The sequence below is a fragment of the Osmerus mordax genome, chromosome 14 (assembly GCF_038355195.1).
Source record: "Osmerus mordax isolate fOsmMor3 chromosome 14, fOsmMor3.pri, whole genome shotgun sequence".
Classification (NCBI taxonomy): domain Eukaryota; kingdom Metazoa; phylum Chordata; class Actinopteri; order Osmeriformes; family Osmeridae; genus Osmerus; species Osmerus mordax.
The window spans coordinates 12,107,680-12,124,042 of record NC_090063.1 but is presented as its reverse complement, the minus strand read 5'-3'; the positions used below and the strand labels follow the sequence as shown (position 1 = coordinate 12,124,042).

General features: G+C 45.1%; 2 protein-coding genes across 4 annotated transcripts; both read left to right on the top strand.

The window, feature by feature from the left end:
- The first annotated feature begins 30 nt into the window (after positions 1-30).
- LOC136956683 (ras-related protein Rab-33B) lies at positions 31-3,578 on the top strand. The gene is made up of 3 exons (XM_067250625.1): positions 31-427; positions 1,668-1,846; positions 2,243-3,578. Exons 1-3 carry the CDS (start codon positions 209-211, stop codon positions 2,595-2,597), a joined length of 753 nt encoding a protein of 250 aa, XP_067106726.1. The 5' UTR covers positions 31-208; the 3' UTR covers positions 2,598-3,578.
- Positions 3,579-5,694: 2,116 nt separating this feature from the next.
- Positions 5,695-13,858, top strand: mgarpb (mitochondria localized glutamic acid rich protein b). Of its 3 annotated transcripts, XM_067250905.1 has the most exons (5): positions 5,695-5,857; positions 9,074-9,174; positions 9,747-9,795; positions 10,290-10,301; positions 11,685-13,858. In XM_067250905.1, exons 1-5 carry the CDS (start codon positions 5,785-5,787, stop codon positions 12,221-12,223), a joined length of 774 nt encoding a protein of 257 aa, XP_067107006.1. In that variant the 5' UTR covers positions 5,695-5,784; the 3' UTR covers positions 12,224-13,858. The 3 variants fall into 3 exon arrangements, with proteins under 3 accessions (XP_067107006.1, XP_067107008.1, XP_067107007.1); XM_067250907.1 differs by lacking the exon at positions 10,290-10,301; XM_067250906.1 differs by lacking the exon at positions 10,290-10,301 and having other exon boundaries at positions 11,682-13,858.
- The last annotated feature ends 2,505 nt before the right edge of the window (positions 13,859-16,363 follow it).

The window sequence follows — 16,363 nt, the reverse complement described above, 5'->3', positions numbered from 1 at the left end:
CAAAATAAGGAGCCTACTGGGTGCCAAGCGCACTCACACTCAGAAGTGCAGTCCTTTGTCTTTACAAGAGACTGCACATACAGTGGCAGTGATGCTGATCAATTTGACGTAAAGATTACGGGAGTTTTATCCTTTATCAAATAGCCTACAAGAAATTAATTGATCGATTGTTTCTGAGACACGTTTCGTGTTTCGTCCCACTCCCATTATGGATTCCTCATTGGAGTTCTCCAACTCAGTTAGCAGTGTCTCTTCTATTCCAGCGCGATGTCGGATCTTTAAAATCATCGTGATAGGTGACTCTGATGTTGGAAAGACCTGCCTTACCCACCGTTGGTGCGCCGGAGAGTTCCCAGATAGAACGGAGGCAACGATAGGAGTCGATTTCCGTGAGCGAGTTATCGATATTGAAGGCGAGAAAATCAAGGTAATTTCGTTTTTTGGTGTCACCGAATGAGAAACACTTGACTCGGGGCATTTTTTTAACGAACGGGTTGAGTGCGGACAAAACACGGTTCTAGTTTTGTTTTAAGCACGCTCGCTTTGAAGTGGTTATAAGTGCTGTAAATTGTTCTATCATCGTCCCCCTGGGAAGAGGCCCCGGGGAAGACCCAGGACAAGCTGGAGTGACTATGTCTCTCGGCTGGCCTGGGAACGCCTCGGGGTCCGCCAGGAAGAGCTGATGGAAGTGGAGAGGGAAGTCTGGGCCTCCCTGCTTAGGTTGTTGCCCCTGCGACCCGACCCCCGGACAAGCGGCAGATAACGAACGAACGAACGAACGAATTGTTCTATCATTGAAGTAAATTTAACTATCAAGTACTTTAAAACATGTACGCTCTGTAGCCTACGTTTTACAACGTCTGAGTAACACCGACATTTCTATGTTTATGAATCATCTTAACTACATTAATTATCCATATTGATGTTTAGATAGTAATGTTCTGTCCAACATGGTACAATGAACAAGTAAATTAACTAGGCGGACTCTAGTTTCTTCCTAATCAAGTCAAAGTTGACCTGTCCATGTCAAAGGCTGTGCCCAGTTCAATTCGTTTGACACTGTTTAAACTTTAACTTCCTCCAGCTACCTTCATAAGATCAATAAGGCTCTTTGTAAATTACAATAGGAGTAGAACTACTTAATTGCTACTGACACATGCTCAAGAAGTTTATATGCAGCCATTTCTCCATGACTTGCAGTCTCCAAAGCAAGCCAAAACTATTAGCTGTAAGTAAGCCAACTAAACGTAAATGTGTTTAGTGATATGCTTTGTATGTACAACTTGGAGGAGGAGAGGGTTTGCCCATGTTCTTCTTTTCTCTGTGTTGTGTCAACCAAATGATTGAGGAAGTGTCCCTGAATGAATTTGAGACTTGTTTTAGAAGACCAATCGTTTATTAGTCATTCAAGATTAACACATGTGCAGGGAGCAGTGACACCAACACAAACACAATGCTGAAGTGTCCATACTGAGAAAGCAGAACATATATTTACATTTACATGAACATGGTCTGTAGTCCTATACTCTCATTCACCAGTCTCCTACTTATTTTAATGACTACATATTTTTCTTGATTCGTGAAAGTGTCTTATTGGTTAGTGCTGTGGGAACGTGGGTAAAACCCAAATCATTTTGTTGACAACATTCTTGTTGTGCCACCCCCAGCTGCAGCTATGGGATACGGCAGGCCAGGAGCGCTTCCGAAAGTCCATGGTGCATCACTACTACCGCAACGTGCATGCTGTGCTGTTCGTCTATGCTGTCACGAGCCCCGCCTCCTTCCATGGGCTACCTGCCTGGATTGAGGAGTGCCGCCAGAATTCCCTCGGACAGGAAATCCCATGGTGGGTCGTCATTGTCACGATTATCATGATCATGGCGTCAGAGCGATTAACAATAAAGTTATCAGCGTCACTGGGTTTAGTACATCCAGTCAAATCAAATACAATTCTGTCTGTCCCAGTGACATGGTGGCACCATTCCAGACAGTTAGGAGGGTAGAACAGAGGTCAGGGTTTCATGCTGAAGTTGGTCCCTGACTCAACATTCCAGTCACATGTTCATGCTGAGGAGTTGGATGCTAGTTGTGACTCCGGTTGTTAGCTGGCGAGCTTGGCAGGGAGGCTGGGAGGGGGGAGGGGTTAGGGGTCAATATTGACCCTGTATGTTTTCTAAAGATCTCATTGAGGAGTCATTTAAAATTCCTATGTTTTCGGTGTCCCCGGTGTTCTTTTTCTCAGGTTCCTCGTGGGCAACAAGATCGACCTCTGTGACCAGCGTGGCGACCGGTCCGAGAGGCAGGTGAGCAGGGAGCAGGCGGCCAAGTTTGCAGAGGCCCACGGCATGACGCTGTTCGAGACCTCGGCCAAGAGCCCTGACCAGGGGGAGAAGGGCATGGGCGGACGAGGAGGACGAGGAGGTGGGTTTGGAACCCAGAACCAGGAGAGCGTGGAGGCTGTGTTTCTATCAGTGGGGGCCAGATTGAGCCGACAGAGGAGGGTGCCAGAGCAGAGCACGACTGGAGGACACACAAGCTCTTTCAAAATACCGGCTAAAAAGAGATCGGAGAAGAACATGTGGTCGTGCACCTGCTGAGACTGAACTGCGTTCTCCTGCCTAGGGACAGCCTCTGTGATGGGCGGTAGGTATGATTAGCAGGTAGTGAGTATACGAAATTCATCAATTTTTTTAGTCTGAAAGACTGGAGTAATGTTGAGTGAGTTCGGACCTGCAGGGTTGAAGGTGGATCCATTTTGGATTGTGCGTGGTCGGGCCTGGTCATGCACAGTCTGTAACATCAACTTTATTCCTGTCTACAGCACTCTTTCTAAGCAAACTAGGTTTGATATACTGGTTTTAAGACTGTCTTAAATTTTATGCAATAAATAATCAATGTTGAATAACTTTGCCAAAAAAATAGCACTGGAACAAATCGATTCTTTGTGGATGCACTAGAAAACAACGTGATGCAGTCATGTTATGGTCTTGTGCATAAGTGTGGGTGGAGAGACTGTCATGTGTGAGTGTGTGTGTGTGTGTGTGTGTGTAAGAGTGAGTGATCGCGTGTATGAGCCCTCTAGAAAAAGATTCAAGTCACATGGTGTGCACAAACCACTCTAAAACAAGCCTTGAAACACACGTGCACCAACACAGACAGAAAAAGTGTGTGCGAGCACAGTATGTGTTATGTTAGTGCAACATTCACCATGTCGCTGCCTAGTAGAAGGCTCTCTCTCCTAATTCCTTTTTTTCCTCAGCAGACTTCCTTATCTGAACCTCTAGGTCCTCATTTCTTTTTTGCAAGGAAGGATTTTGAAAGTTTAGCTTTTGGAGTTTAAAAGCCAAAATGGAAACTGTTGGACATCTGCTTCTGCCTCTCAGATTGACTGAAAAACTTTCCTCAGGTTATGCTGTGACCTCACAAATTCAGGGATTTTTATAGTGGAAATTGTAGGGGATTTTGGAATGTTGTTATTTGCATGTACATTAGATGGGGTGTTTTTTTTCTCCAGAATGTGCCACAAGCTCTGATGTAACCTTTTTAAGTGCATTTTCAAAATAAAAGTTCAATGTTAAATGAAACTTTGTTTTATCTATTAACTTTTAGATATCCTGCTTTTTGGTGTCATTCTTTTGTTTAAGATCCACAAGAGGGTGCCAAAGATAAGCATTATGAGCTTCTGAATCTGGAGTTGGGAGTCAGGTGGCTGAGCGGTTAGGGAGTCAGGCTAGTAATCTGAAGGTTACCAGTTCGATTCCCGGCTGTGCAAAATGACGTTGTGTCCTTGGGCAAGGCACTTCACCCTACTTGCCTAGGGGGGAATTTCCCTGTACTTACTGTAAGTCGCTCTGGATAAGAGCGTCTGATAAATGACTAAAAATGTAAATGTAAAAATGAATCTCAAAGCCCATTTAGCTCTCCAAGAAATAAGGTCCTTTGACATGTGTAGCAGGTCACTGCAGATGTTCTACCAGTCTCGTAGCCAGCCCACTGTTCTTTGCTGCGGCATGATGGGGAGGCAGCATGAAGGCTGGGGAGACCAACAGACTACAAGCTGGTGAGGAAGACCGGTTATGTCGTTGGGACAGTCTGGAAGCGGTGTTGGAAAGGAGGATTTATTTTCTTCATATTCATTACTGTTTTACTTTTTATCTTTCACCTGTCTGCTGCTGAAAACACAAAATTTCCCAACACAGTGGCAATTTTAGACTTTTTTTTAGGGGTGATCAAGTACACCTAAATTTCATCTCAGCACCCCTAAAAATAATTATAATAGAATTATGAATTATTATTATCTTAAATACGTTTTAGTGCTCTAACGTGTTAAAACAATGTTTATTTATTGTTGACACATTATCATTTCATTTGATTCTAGTAGTTCAAAATGTAAAAATGTTTAAAAAAAATAGTTTTCATTCATTCAATATTTTGCATAATAATAAATAAATGTAAAAATTGTTACTCAGTGAAATTAGCGATTTATTAGCAAGGGGGTTTAACACTTTTGCAAGGTACTGTATCCATGTCACATTCTCATTGGGGGCTGAGCCCCCCTAAAGGTCAGATCCTAGATACGCCCCTGTCCCATGTGAGGATCAATCAAGTCTTGTCTGGTGTTCACTGTGTGTAGTATCTTCCTCAGAGGCATAATGGACTGAGAGGACAGCTGGCTCCAGCACCATAACAAATAGCAATGTATTTCTTAAAGGCTATTTTAGCTTATTTTTGACATGATTCAAACCAAAATATCCCACCTCCCTTCAAAGCCACTCCCACACAACTACAGTAACAAGCATTGAGTGGAGGGGCAGAGTGCATGCAGGTAAGGTAGACAGACAGGTAGCCCGTCCAATCAATAGTCAGGGTACCCCTTAATGATTGGTCATGTTTATTACAGTATTGCGACGCCCAATGATTTCATTTTACTGTCAACCCTTTAGATATATTGGTTGCTATCAAGACGCGAAGTTACTTTCGGCAAAAAGTGCTTCTCAACATTGCATACCCTGCCTTTAAACACAGGGAAATGTATTCAACTGAATACATTAATTTGATCCTCCTGTAGAAAGTCTGGTTGCGTGCGCGGATACTAGTAAATACACGTTGGCCTCGCGTCTGACTGTCCTCTCCCGTGCATTATCATAGGACCTACCGTCAGTGTGAGGCGTGGAAGTCAAAGCTGAGCACGCAGATGTGGGCCCACAGCGGCCAAGTCTTATATCATTAACATGGACTCTGTGCATGACCTTCCACTATCCCAAGCCTCCGAGAGAAGAAGGCCCCTAATTCCCTTAAACATCGCAGGGGGCAGTTTTTTGACTAGGATTTAGCAGAAAAGAAGCTGGACACCAACCTATTCATTCTGAAAACACGGCTATGACGATTTAATGTGCATAATCAAAATGTATAATTGTCTGTGACAGATAACCTAACCGGCTCATGATTGAGCGTGCTACCTGTGCAAAACCTTAGAAGTCTCTTCATGATCCGATAAGATGTTCTGGAACCTTGCACAAACCCCTAACACTTCACTTTAAAAAACAAAAATATGCAGATGTTTCCAACCCGGAAAATTATCTATATTTTGTCAGTCTCCAAAACCACGTGTTATTTTGCCCTTTCGCCTGCAAGGGAGTGACGTTTAGGCTATAAAAGGAAGGGGGGTTGCCCATCCTGAGAGTTTCCAGTCTCCCAGCATCGCCTCAGTCAGCGTGCGCAGACGCCACTCATCCCTCGACTCTCTTATTGAAGGCACGCATCGCACACTGAAACCAAACAGAAATGTTCTGCAGACGGGCAATACAGAGACTCGGGCCTCTGGCACGAAAGACAATTACACCCTCATCCAGAAATGGTGAGTTTTTGTTCATATCGACGGCAATAAATAGATTTGTTAGAAGTGCCTGTTGTGCATCTCGACGTATAATGCGTCTCTGTCTGCATAGGTCAGATCAGTGCATCGAAATTCATTTAAATGTCGAATGTTTTTACACTCGTTCCATTCACTGAAATGTGATCTTTCGAGTTGTTTGTCCCACATTTGTCCCTCAATATTGCACTGTTTAACGTTTTGCCACTGCACTGCATCCGTGTCATACACGAAGGCAAAATAAAATGATATATTGTGTCAAATGTTATTAAAATATATTGTTACTATTAAAAAATGCAAGAAGTGGCATTGAATGTCGATATACCATTAGGCCTAGTTCGGTGGTTGTTCAGGCAGGACGCCCCCTTTTCAAAAGGAGGTGTGTCCTGCTTTTTGGAACACGCAGTTCTTACTGCACAAACATTTAAAAAACCGCACATCACTAAGATTTTCGACATTTTTACATAACGAATGGCGTCAAATGAGATTGGACGAAACGTCGTGCAATGTCACAACTTCGTCGTTTATGAAAAATGAATGAGATCAAATGTCCGAGGGTGTTCGCATGCGGGGGGGAACGTGTGTCCGAGAGCTAGTGTATGGATTATATAGAACAAAGCAGAATGTGTGCTATAACTTGAGCGTCAAGTTTCGTGCGCCTCCATATTTGGAACAAAACGTCAAATATATTGTATCCGTTTAGAATTTTTTTATAAATATATTGATGAATGTGTTGATAATGAGACCACATTGTACACAGGCTCAGGGATTGTAGGATTTGGCATGTATTTTTAGAACACCCCGTTCAATATTTCGTGGATCGTCCATTCACAATATGTTCTCGTATTAATGTGATGTTCTCTCAGGGGCCATTGGGGCCCCTATGATATATCAATTTCCTGTTTTTGTAGTAGAACCTCACAAGCTGCAAACAGCTATGTGAATCCAACTCACTTGGACTTTGAAGCACGTTCTTTCTGTGCAAGTATAATTGACCACAGGTTACTTTGCTGACTCATGTTCATATTGATGTTTCTGACATGGAAGGCTTCAGGCCTAGTGTGCCTGTGCTTGTGTGTGTGTGCGAGACTGCACAGTTGTATGTGTGCAAAAGAGGGAGAAAATGGCTTCTATTCAGTAGAAGGAGCAGCCAGAATCTGCCCTTGCTTTACATAACACTGTCTCCTTGGCGGCCTAGGGGCCTAGCTTCAGCCTGGCCAGGCCTAGCATGTTACGTATTTCCCCTTGCCTGCACTTTCTTGTGTACATGCATACATCGCACACGTCACGTTGGCCATGTTACTTGTTTGACATTACGCCAGTTGCCAGGGGAGGGAGAGACTGACAGGCTGACCGTGAAGAGGGCACATGCGTGTCCTGTCTGACATGTTTGACCTCTGCCACAGATTAACTGCTTACCTGTATATATAACTGCACTTGGACTTGCCAGGCAACAGTACTGTCACAGGTATTAGTGTTGCAGGGTCAGAGCTGATGGCAATGTCACCATTGTCAAAGTTGTCACTGATCTGTGATCAGATTAACCCTGGGCAGATCTTAATATGAGAAAGAGAGAGGTGGAGGACTGGGAATCAGTAATGAGAGGCAATTATATGGTGGTGTTGCATTTGGGGCTGAATGAAAGCTAGTAGTCTGCTCTAAAAATGTATGCCGTAATACAATCTATTGGAATAGTGGGTGCGCGCTTGGGGAGAATGCCTTGTAAGTGTGTGTGCTCTGCAGAGGTGTAGGATGAAATGCGATACCATGAAACATGTCAGATAGGAGGGATTGAGCAAGGAGGGGGGAGGGGGGGTTGGGCTGGGTTAGCCTGGGTTAGCCTGTTGTACATTGTGTTCCCTTGTTGCTGTTCAGACTAGGCTGGTGCGCTTCCACGACACACGAATAGTGCCTCATATAGAAAGTGTGTGTGCTTCTGTGTGTCACTGTTGCGTAGGATTCCATGCTGACCTTTTTCGTTTGAGAAATCTGACCTCAAGCCTCCACTTGAACTTTTAAACCAATTCCTTATGTACTGCAGGAATACAGTATACTGTGCATTACAGGAGAGGCCATATGTGTTTATATAAAAAATACAGATCCATTCAAAGGGTTTATATAGTGACCAAAAAGTGTAGTCTACAGTGAGTGTCTGTGGGTGTAGATGTTTGCATGGATGTGTGTGCGCTGCATCTCTGGGTACATAGCTTAGCCAGTGTTTGGGTGAAGGTAGTGCTAGGAGGTTTTATTTATGGAAGAGCCTTAATGCACTGGTACCAATCCCATAAGCAGGCAAAGCAGGGTTTCTGACCTGGCTTCCGAATACAATCACGATCATCAACAACAACAACAGCCCATTATGAGATTTACCAGGGCCTTGACTTTCCAATGCGTTTTCAAGTGCAATGTTCTAAGCTCCTCTGCACAATACTTACAAAATAGACTAGCGTACTTGTCGAAGATAGGGGTAAAGTATGGTATAATGACACTAATGAGATGAGTTGGTAGATGACTGCAGGAAAGGAGAACCCTCATCGCGTATGGTGGGGCACGATGGGCTGGTTCTCTAAAATTCAAACAAGGAATCTTTGTTAGAAATTTGGGATGTAAATGTGTCCAGCTCGGCTTATGGGAACACTTTCCACTCTGGTGTTGGAAATGACTGGCGTAGCACCCTTCTTAATTAGATTAAAGGATCGGTAGGCTTGTTGACGTACCAAAATACGGCTGTCTTCAGGCACAGGTGGACTGTAATGACCTGCTACCTCCTGATTAGCTCATAACTAAATCATGTTTTGAAGCATTGCGATTTTAAGTAGGAGGCTTACCCAGCATTTACCCATACTAAAGATGGAATCTTTAGTATGGGTAAAGCGTATTACCTCCATATAAGCGTATTACCTTCATATATCTGTGCGTTTATATGGACTGGGCACAGGTGTCCACCAATCTTCTCTATTCATATTGGCCGAGTTTCCCAAATTCGTTAAACGCTAAGAGCTTCTTAACGGATCTGGGAAACCCGGCCATTGTTCACAGCTGATGAGGCTCCATAGAATAATTTGTGGTACACAATTCATAAAAGCAAGTGTGTATGAAAAAGACTCACTTACTGTATTCTCTGTAAAATGCAGCTGTGATTGTGTTTGGTTCCTGGTCCGTCCCCTAACTTTGTCCCCCACTCATCCACGTTGTCCTCAGTTGTTCCAGCACGGCAGATGTCCTTCGGGATCCCTGGTGGATCCTCAAATGTGGTGTACGTCGTGCTGTGTGGTGGAGGCCTCACGGCTGCTGCAGTCTACGTAAGTACAGCCCTTTTGTGTCGTCGCCAGTTTGTCATCTCCCAACATTTTTACAGGGCTGTTCTGAATCTGTAGCAAAGATTGAGTGATAAAGAGAGACTACAAATGTAGTCATAAAATTACTTTTCAAACAGTCGGATGTCATTTGCCAAACTTCCACCAGCACATTTGTGGTGTCTGGTTGGCAATTTTGTGTCATAGTAGAAGCCTATGGTGTATTTGCACAGCGCTCACCCCTCAGAGACTGGTCTCGGTGGTGACTGTTGTCATGGAACAAGCCTAGACGTTACCATAGATCAGGCTGTGGAAGAGCACAATTGGGTCTTTGTCTCTGTAGACCCCGTTATTGTAACAAGTGCCTGTCTAGGTTAGCCAACAATGTATAGGGCAGTTTTCTTGACTTTAACTAGATGTTCTTTAAACACCAACCTGTTTAATTTATGAATATAAATATGTTGATAAAAGGCTTGTTTGGGTATAGTTAAGGAAGTGGGTAGTACTGGTGGCATTTATTAGGTTTGTTTCTATGGAAAGTAAAGTGTCCTCTTGACTTTCCTCCCTGTCCCCCACAGGCCTACAAGACAGTGAATGGTGACAGCGCAGCAGTCCCCAGTACAAAGAGTGAGTACTGCACACACATATTCCTTTTCACCTATTTAATGAAACTTGTAATGATATACCAATTAAAACACACATTCCAAAATAGAGAAGCTTTTAAGAGGTTTATGTCAGGGACAAGGAATTTTACGTACAACTAGCATGGTGCTCGTAAGCCAAGCCTCGCTGTTTTCATTTGGCAATTGTGAAATGGCAAAGGGGATTTTTCATCGCTGGGCGAGGCGAAATGTTTTGGCGGTGGAACCCAAAGCCAACATGGTAGACTGATCAATCTGAATCACATTTATCTGGCCTGTCAAAGTCGATACGTCAGTGATTAGTTTGTCTACGTACCCGAGGGTGTTGTGGGAGAGAGCCAGAGCAGACTGCTCTTGGTCAGAGTTAACTCCCTCTCACGGGTTCACATGGATACATGGTCTAGCAAAGGCTCACCCATACCACAAATACACAACCTGAGATGCCACTTTAAACTGTGTTTGTGTCTGTCTGTGTTCCAGGTGCGGAAGAGGGTGAGTATTTCCTCTAAGTGCATGTCAGTGCTAACGTGTGGACTGCATTCCCTTTGGCTTTTCTCTTCACACATTCCTGAGGAGGTTGTCCTCATTCATACTTCATGGTGAAAGCCATTTTGTTTTTCTTAACTAGTCACTAACCTTCTGCTCATCACACCCCTCTCGTGCATTTTTACCAATCCTTACCCAGCATGCCAGTACTCCACCCAATTACATAACTTGCCATGCGAAGGAGACCTGTTGCCAACATGACCTTCACAGCCATAGCAATGCCTCTCAACACATAAAAGCCCTTTTGTAATGTGCATATTTGAGTCCACAGGGGCTCTGCATATCTGGAAGTTAAACCTTGCTTGTGCATAAAAGGGGAGAAAAAAGTTCTGTACTCTGAACTTTGATAAAAAATGTCCTTGATGTATTTTCAAGTGCTTATCTTCAACTCTCCATAGAATGCACACCAAACCACATTTGTTCTCAACTTGCTTTTGTCTGTCTTTTGAATCTCTCCCCACTGATACGTAGAGCTTTGGTATGAGAGACGCTTGTCTCCCTCTGAGGTCAAGAGGTCATGTAGAGCGCATTCCAGTCCACAAATAAAGGTCTCACTTGTTCAGACTGACGGGACAGTGATGAGAAATTACGCTGGAAAAGGCTTAAATTACTTACGATATTGACAGGTGTAGTCTTCAAGTATACAAACTTGCTGACCCCATGCTGTGCCTTTTTAAGGAAACATTCTGTGGAAACTATATTTCTACTTGTCTATTCATTGTATATAAGGATGTTTGTAACCCATGTGCAACACTCATCTGACCAAACCGCTTTGATTTGTTAAATGATCCAAGCTCGTTCTAATAAACAAAAACAACACTTGAATTGTCGTGGATCTTTCCGGCTACTGACCGACATCCTCCTATCACCCCCCTATTCTACCTAAGATGTGTTGCTTGTTGTAGGTCTTTGGACAACAATTATTAAATGTAATAGAAATAAATCTGTCAGTGTTGACTGTTAATTGCATTTGCATGTTGAGGTGTGCCAGTTGTGTACATGCCTAAATGGGAGGTCAACTGAGGCTTGGACCTAGTCTTTGGCCTTGTTCTGTCTGAAAATGTATTTCTGCCACCTGGTTGTTTTGAGCTCATCCCCACTAATGTCATTTGAAGTTTTAAAACCTTTTCGCTAAGCCCCTTTTAAAATGGTTCTCGCCTTTTGACCTTTTGGGTATGGTGCTGACCTGGTCTTCTCCTGCCACTGATCCACTGATGGCTAGTCATATGAGTGCTAATGCTAATCTTCTGGCTGGCATGTGTCCTAGCTGCCAGGGCATCCTCTCTGACCCCCCCTCCTCACTCTCTCCGTATCCTCTTGTACCAGCAGCAGAGGCAGCACCGGTAGCCGTGGCCGTAGAAGCTCCTGCTGAACCAGCTCCGGTAGAGGTCCCGGCTGCCGAGGTGGTCGTAGAGGCTGTTGCTGCTGTAGAAGAACCAGTAGCGGAGACTGCTGCTGCACCAGAGCCCGTTGCTGAGGTTGTTGCCGAGGCTGTCGTTGAAGCGGTTGCTGTAGAGACCCCAGCAGCTGAAGCGCCGGCGTCCGAAGTGGTTGCAGAGGTCGTTGCAGAGGTTGCGGCTGAGCCAGTCGTCGAGGCTGTTGTAGAGGCCGTTGCTGAGCCTGTCGTTGAGGCGGTGGTGGCAGTGGTGGAGGAGGCAGCACCAGAGGCGGTGGTCGAAGCTCCCGTTGCCGTGGAGGCTGTTGTCGAAGCTCCCGTTGTGGAATCCGTCGCCGTGGAGGATGTGGCGCCCGCCGAGGCCCCTGCAGAGGAGAGTGCGGGTACGGTCGTAGAGGAAGTCGCCCCCCCTGCTGAGACCGCCCCTGCCCCTGAGGCCGAGGTGGCGCCCGCCGCTGAGGTCGCAGCATAGACGGGGGTGGGGTCAGAGGTTAAAGGTTAACCTAGAGGACGGGGTTGGGTTAGTCTTGGTGTCCCCTCCCCCTTACCCCACTCTGCTATACCCAATCCCCAGACCCAAATCTACAACATCTGACAATAAACTGCAGAGGTGGACTTTTATTCTGTGAGGACACTTTAGTTTATGCTGATTCTTATCTGGGCAAATCTAGAGCCGTTTTTTACAGTTTGGGCTACTTATCACATTCACAAACAGTTTTTAGGAGGAGTGTAAAGAAGTGGGTTTTAGGGATTGGAAGTGGAGGAGTTTTGAATGTATACAGTACAGTTGTCCTGAGTCACTGAGTAACAGCTGTAAAGATGTATGTGCCCCTTAAATCCTAGGACACAAAATGGCACCTTTATTTCCTTTACTTTGACTGAATGGGGGAACATGACTTCTTGCACTAATTGGGCTGCAGGATTTCATGCAATTTAAATCAGTTTGCACTCAGTTTGATTCGTAATGACAATTCAGATAAAAGTGCAGGGAACTCCAGCTACCTGAAGACACGAAGCAGGTGAAGGTTTTTATGCAAAAATAATTGTATCCATTGGATTTCATAAAATAAGGGAATGAAACGGCTTGCTAATTCTGCTGCATTTTATTGTGAAATGTGACCAAAAAACCTGTTAGCTCTTGCTCCTGAGCCTTCCTCTCTGCTTCAGCCTTCTCTTCCTCTCTCCCACAGTGCTGCTCTCACACCTTTCTAGAATGAGATGAACAAGGTTTTGACAGAGATGTCATACAGCTCAATTACTTAGGGGAGTAGTGGATATCCAATGGGAGCCAAGCGCAACTTTTTTTTGTAAATGGAACCGTATAAAACTATTGTCTGGCTCCCGGGTGTACTTCCTGGTACTGTATATAATGAGCGTCCCTGTCAGACCCTTCTATGTCACATTCTGTACTTCTACTCCAGGGATAAGTCACTCACTCATCCAAGCACAGACCTAAGATCAGTTTCCCCTACCCTAATGCCAAGCTGAGCCCTTTAGTAATTGTTGAAATAAGCTGATCTTAGATCAGTGCTTGGGATGAGATGACTTCCAGTAAAACCGTCAAACCTTACCAGCAGTTTACAGAACTGATGCCAGTCTCCCTTCAGTTTACTTCACCTGACTTTAGGGATTATCTTATTTTTTTTACTCTACCCGCCTTTGCCTCTTGTGGAGTGCTTATACGTGTAACTGCAATCAGTCCACAACTCATACACTGCACTCAAGCCCTCCTGTAACCAAGGCGCTTCACACACACGCGCGCACACACACACACACACGTCAGGCACGTATGACGCTCTAACAAGTGACACACTTCTTTGTGCCACAACAGGTGGGTTACAATCACCTCACACTTCTCTCTCCAACCTCTAGAGTCTAAGCCATTTTCTTCATTTTTTGTTGTTGTCATCTTTTACCTGTGAAAGGAAAGATCTAGGAAACTTTCATGAGCCTCCCCCAAATACATCTGTTCTCTACCAACGTTGGACATTTTTTACTGTCTGGTATATTGTCGCCATGACCAAGTAATGCGCTATCGTGTTAATCTAGAGAATGTTTTGCTGACTAAATAAGGAAATTTAAGTCATTCAATAAAGACGTCATGACATCTCGTCCTCAATTGCATTTTTTTACTGCATGCATATACAATGCACTTAATATAGCTTTTTATGATGTAACAGATTTTTCTTCCTTACCTTGGGGTATGCTCCTTTAGGGCACATTGTTCTACAGTCTGACATCTTCAAATCAATTTCTTAATTTTGGCATTATGTAAAAGCATTGTTTTGTTAAACATTTACAACCACACCAGTTTACCTGTTGAGAAGGCAACTGGTTCCTTTCAGCCTATCCAGTCTACACCCACCCACACTGCTACAATGCTCCTAGTTTAGGATTGTATTTTGTTGCCTATTAGACACCTTACTGATCTGCTATCCCCCTTCCTGTAGTGTTGATAGAGCTGATGTCTGCCTTGTTCATGCTCCTATGGATGACTTGGACATTCCCTGTTATACTGCTACTATGTTATACAGTGAAGTATGTAACCTGTAGATATCTATTTAGGGACATTTATGGCACAAATTGGTATATTTTCTTTGTTAGTCCTGAAATACACTACCGTAGTTTAAAAGTGACTGCACAAATAGAACTGGCTACAGCAGCTGGGTTTGACAGGTCTGAACCTGTTAAACGGGTCCTTGGAACCTAAACTAATTCCAGTTCCTTTAACCACACTTACCTCTCACTGTGGAAAGATGTTTTCATATCCTTCTTTATTGCACAAGAATTCCATTTACTGATTTGAGAAAAAACTAGTTCCAGTATTGTCAACAGTTTTGCCAAAAGCCTCAGCCTTGCTACTCCTCCTGCTGGTCTGAAGGATGAATGCTTACACTGATGCCATTTCGTACTAATGCCCTCTTGTGTTAGGTGGATGTCATGTTGATGTTATATAATGTATAATATAAGATGGAGCATGAAATGGCTTGGCAGTCCCCTGTAGAGCCCCAGAGACGTCCCTGTGCCACCCCCCATGTGCCACCCCCATGGTGGAGAGGCGGGCGAGGTGAGTGCCATGTGGATGTTCAATGACCGTGCTGTGTAGGTACCCATCCATACTAAATATTGTCGCTTACTTTACTGCAGAGGTGAAACATGAAAACCCTGTTGATAATGTTGCCACTGTGACACCACAAAAATATCTCAAACAAAACAAGCATGACAAAGACCAACGTTATGTTTAGTAGTGTAATGCATAACTAGCGTTTTTGTCTATAGTAAATAAAACGGGGAATTAGAAATGTAGTCTTTGTGCTACTGCCTCCACTACCGCTAACCTCGCCACATCCTCTTCCTTGGTCCCAGGGACGGTCTCTGACATCCTGACGGCTGTGAAGATCCTGACCAGCTCCACAGTGGAAATCGCAGCAGCATCCGTGGGTGAGACGAGGATCGCTAGCGCCGTGCGACACCTGGAGGAGAATGCCCTGGATGTTCCAGAATCCCTGGAAGTTCTAGAGACAGTCAAGGAAGAAGTGGTTGTGGCTGAAGAGGAAGCGCCGGTCGAGGCCTCTGCTGTTGGGGAGATGGAGGAGCCCAGGCCTGAAGAGGCTGTTCTTGATGACGCAGGTGCAGAAGAAGCGGCGGAGGCGGAAGTGACCTCTGAACCGCAGGAAGTAGTTCTGGTTGTGGAGGTGGAGACCCCTGCTGCGGGTGTTTCTGCTGCAGATGATGAGGCAGAGGAGAAAGCTGTCCCCCTCCCCGAGGAGGCTCCAGCCTCCGCTCCTTTAGTGGAAGAGGTGGGAGAGGCTGAGGAACCAGCGGTTGAGGCACCAGCTCTTGAGGCACCGGCTCTTGAGGTTGTTGCAGTGGAGGAAGCCACAGCAGTTGAAGAGCCAACTGAAGCTGCGTCTGCTGTGGAGGAGTCTGCAGAACCAGCCCGGGAGGCGGCTGAGGTGGCCGAGGCCATATCCGAGGCAGAAGCCCTCATCATAGCGGCGGCCCACCTGGCAGCGGCCTCGGTCAGTGCCGCCCTGGAGGTCCTGCCGGGAGCGACAGTAGAGGAAGCTGAGCCAGCTCCGGAGATCTCGGCTGCAGAGCACTGCCACTCCTGCCACAGCACTGGCCCGGCCTCGGAGGCGGCGGAACCCCTGGTTGTGGAGGCGGAGGTGGTGCCACGTGGGGTGGAGGAGGAAGCTGTGCAAGGCACAGAAGTCCAGGAGGCGGATGTCCAGGTGGAGGAGGAGGCAGTGGAGACCTTGCTCGAGGAGAGCACCTCCGAGGGAGCCGTGGAGATGGCGGAGGAAGCCAAGGAGGAGGGAACACCCATGGCAGGGCTAGGTAGGCATTATTCAGTGTTGTACAATAATTGTTTAGTGTGCAATTGGCGCTAAAAGATTCTTTATTTATATATATACATATATATTTTTTTTTATTATCGAATACTGTGAGCCTGTCAACCTACCACCTATTTCACAAGGCTCATGGAAACGATGAAAAACATGACCAAAGCCTAAGAAATTTGTGATCAAATTTACGTATAAAGTTAGTAAAAACAGACCATTTCATTTCTGCCTATGCCCACAGCATCACAGGAGATGGCCAATCCAAT

Coding starts and splice junctions, on each gene's coding strand:
- LOC136956683 (XM_067250625.1), top strand. CDS start 209: ATGGATTCCTCATTGGAGTTCTCCAACTCAGTTAGCAGTGTCTCTTCT. Junction 428..1,667: donor TTGAAGGCGAGAAAATCAAG/GTAATTTCGTTT, acceptor TGCCACCCCCAG/CTGCAGCTATGGGATACGGC. Junction 1,847..2,242: donor CTCGGACAGGAAATCCCATG/GTGGGTCGTCAT, acceptor TCTTTTTCTCAG/GTTCCTCGTGGGCAACAAGA.
- mgarpb (XM_067250905.1), top strand. CDS start 5,785: ATGTTCTGCAGACGGGCAATACAGAGACTCGGGCCTCTGGCACGAAAG. Junction 5,858..9,073: donor TACACCCTCATCCAGAAATG/GTGAGTTTTTGT, acceptor CGTTGTCCTCAG/TTGTTCCAGCACGGCAGATG. Junction 9,175..9,746: donor TCACGGCTGCTGCAGTCTAC/GTAAGTACAGCC, acceptor TGTCCCCCACAG/GCCTACAAGACAGTGAATGG.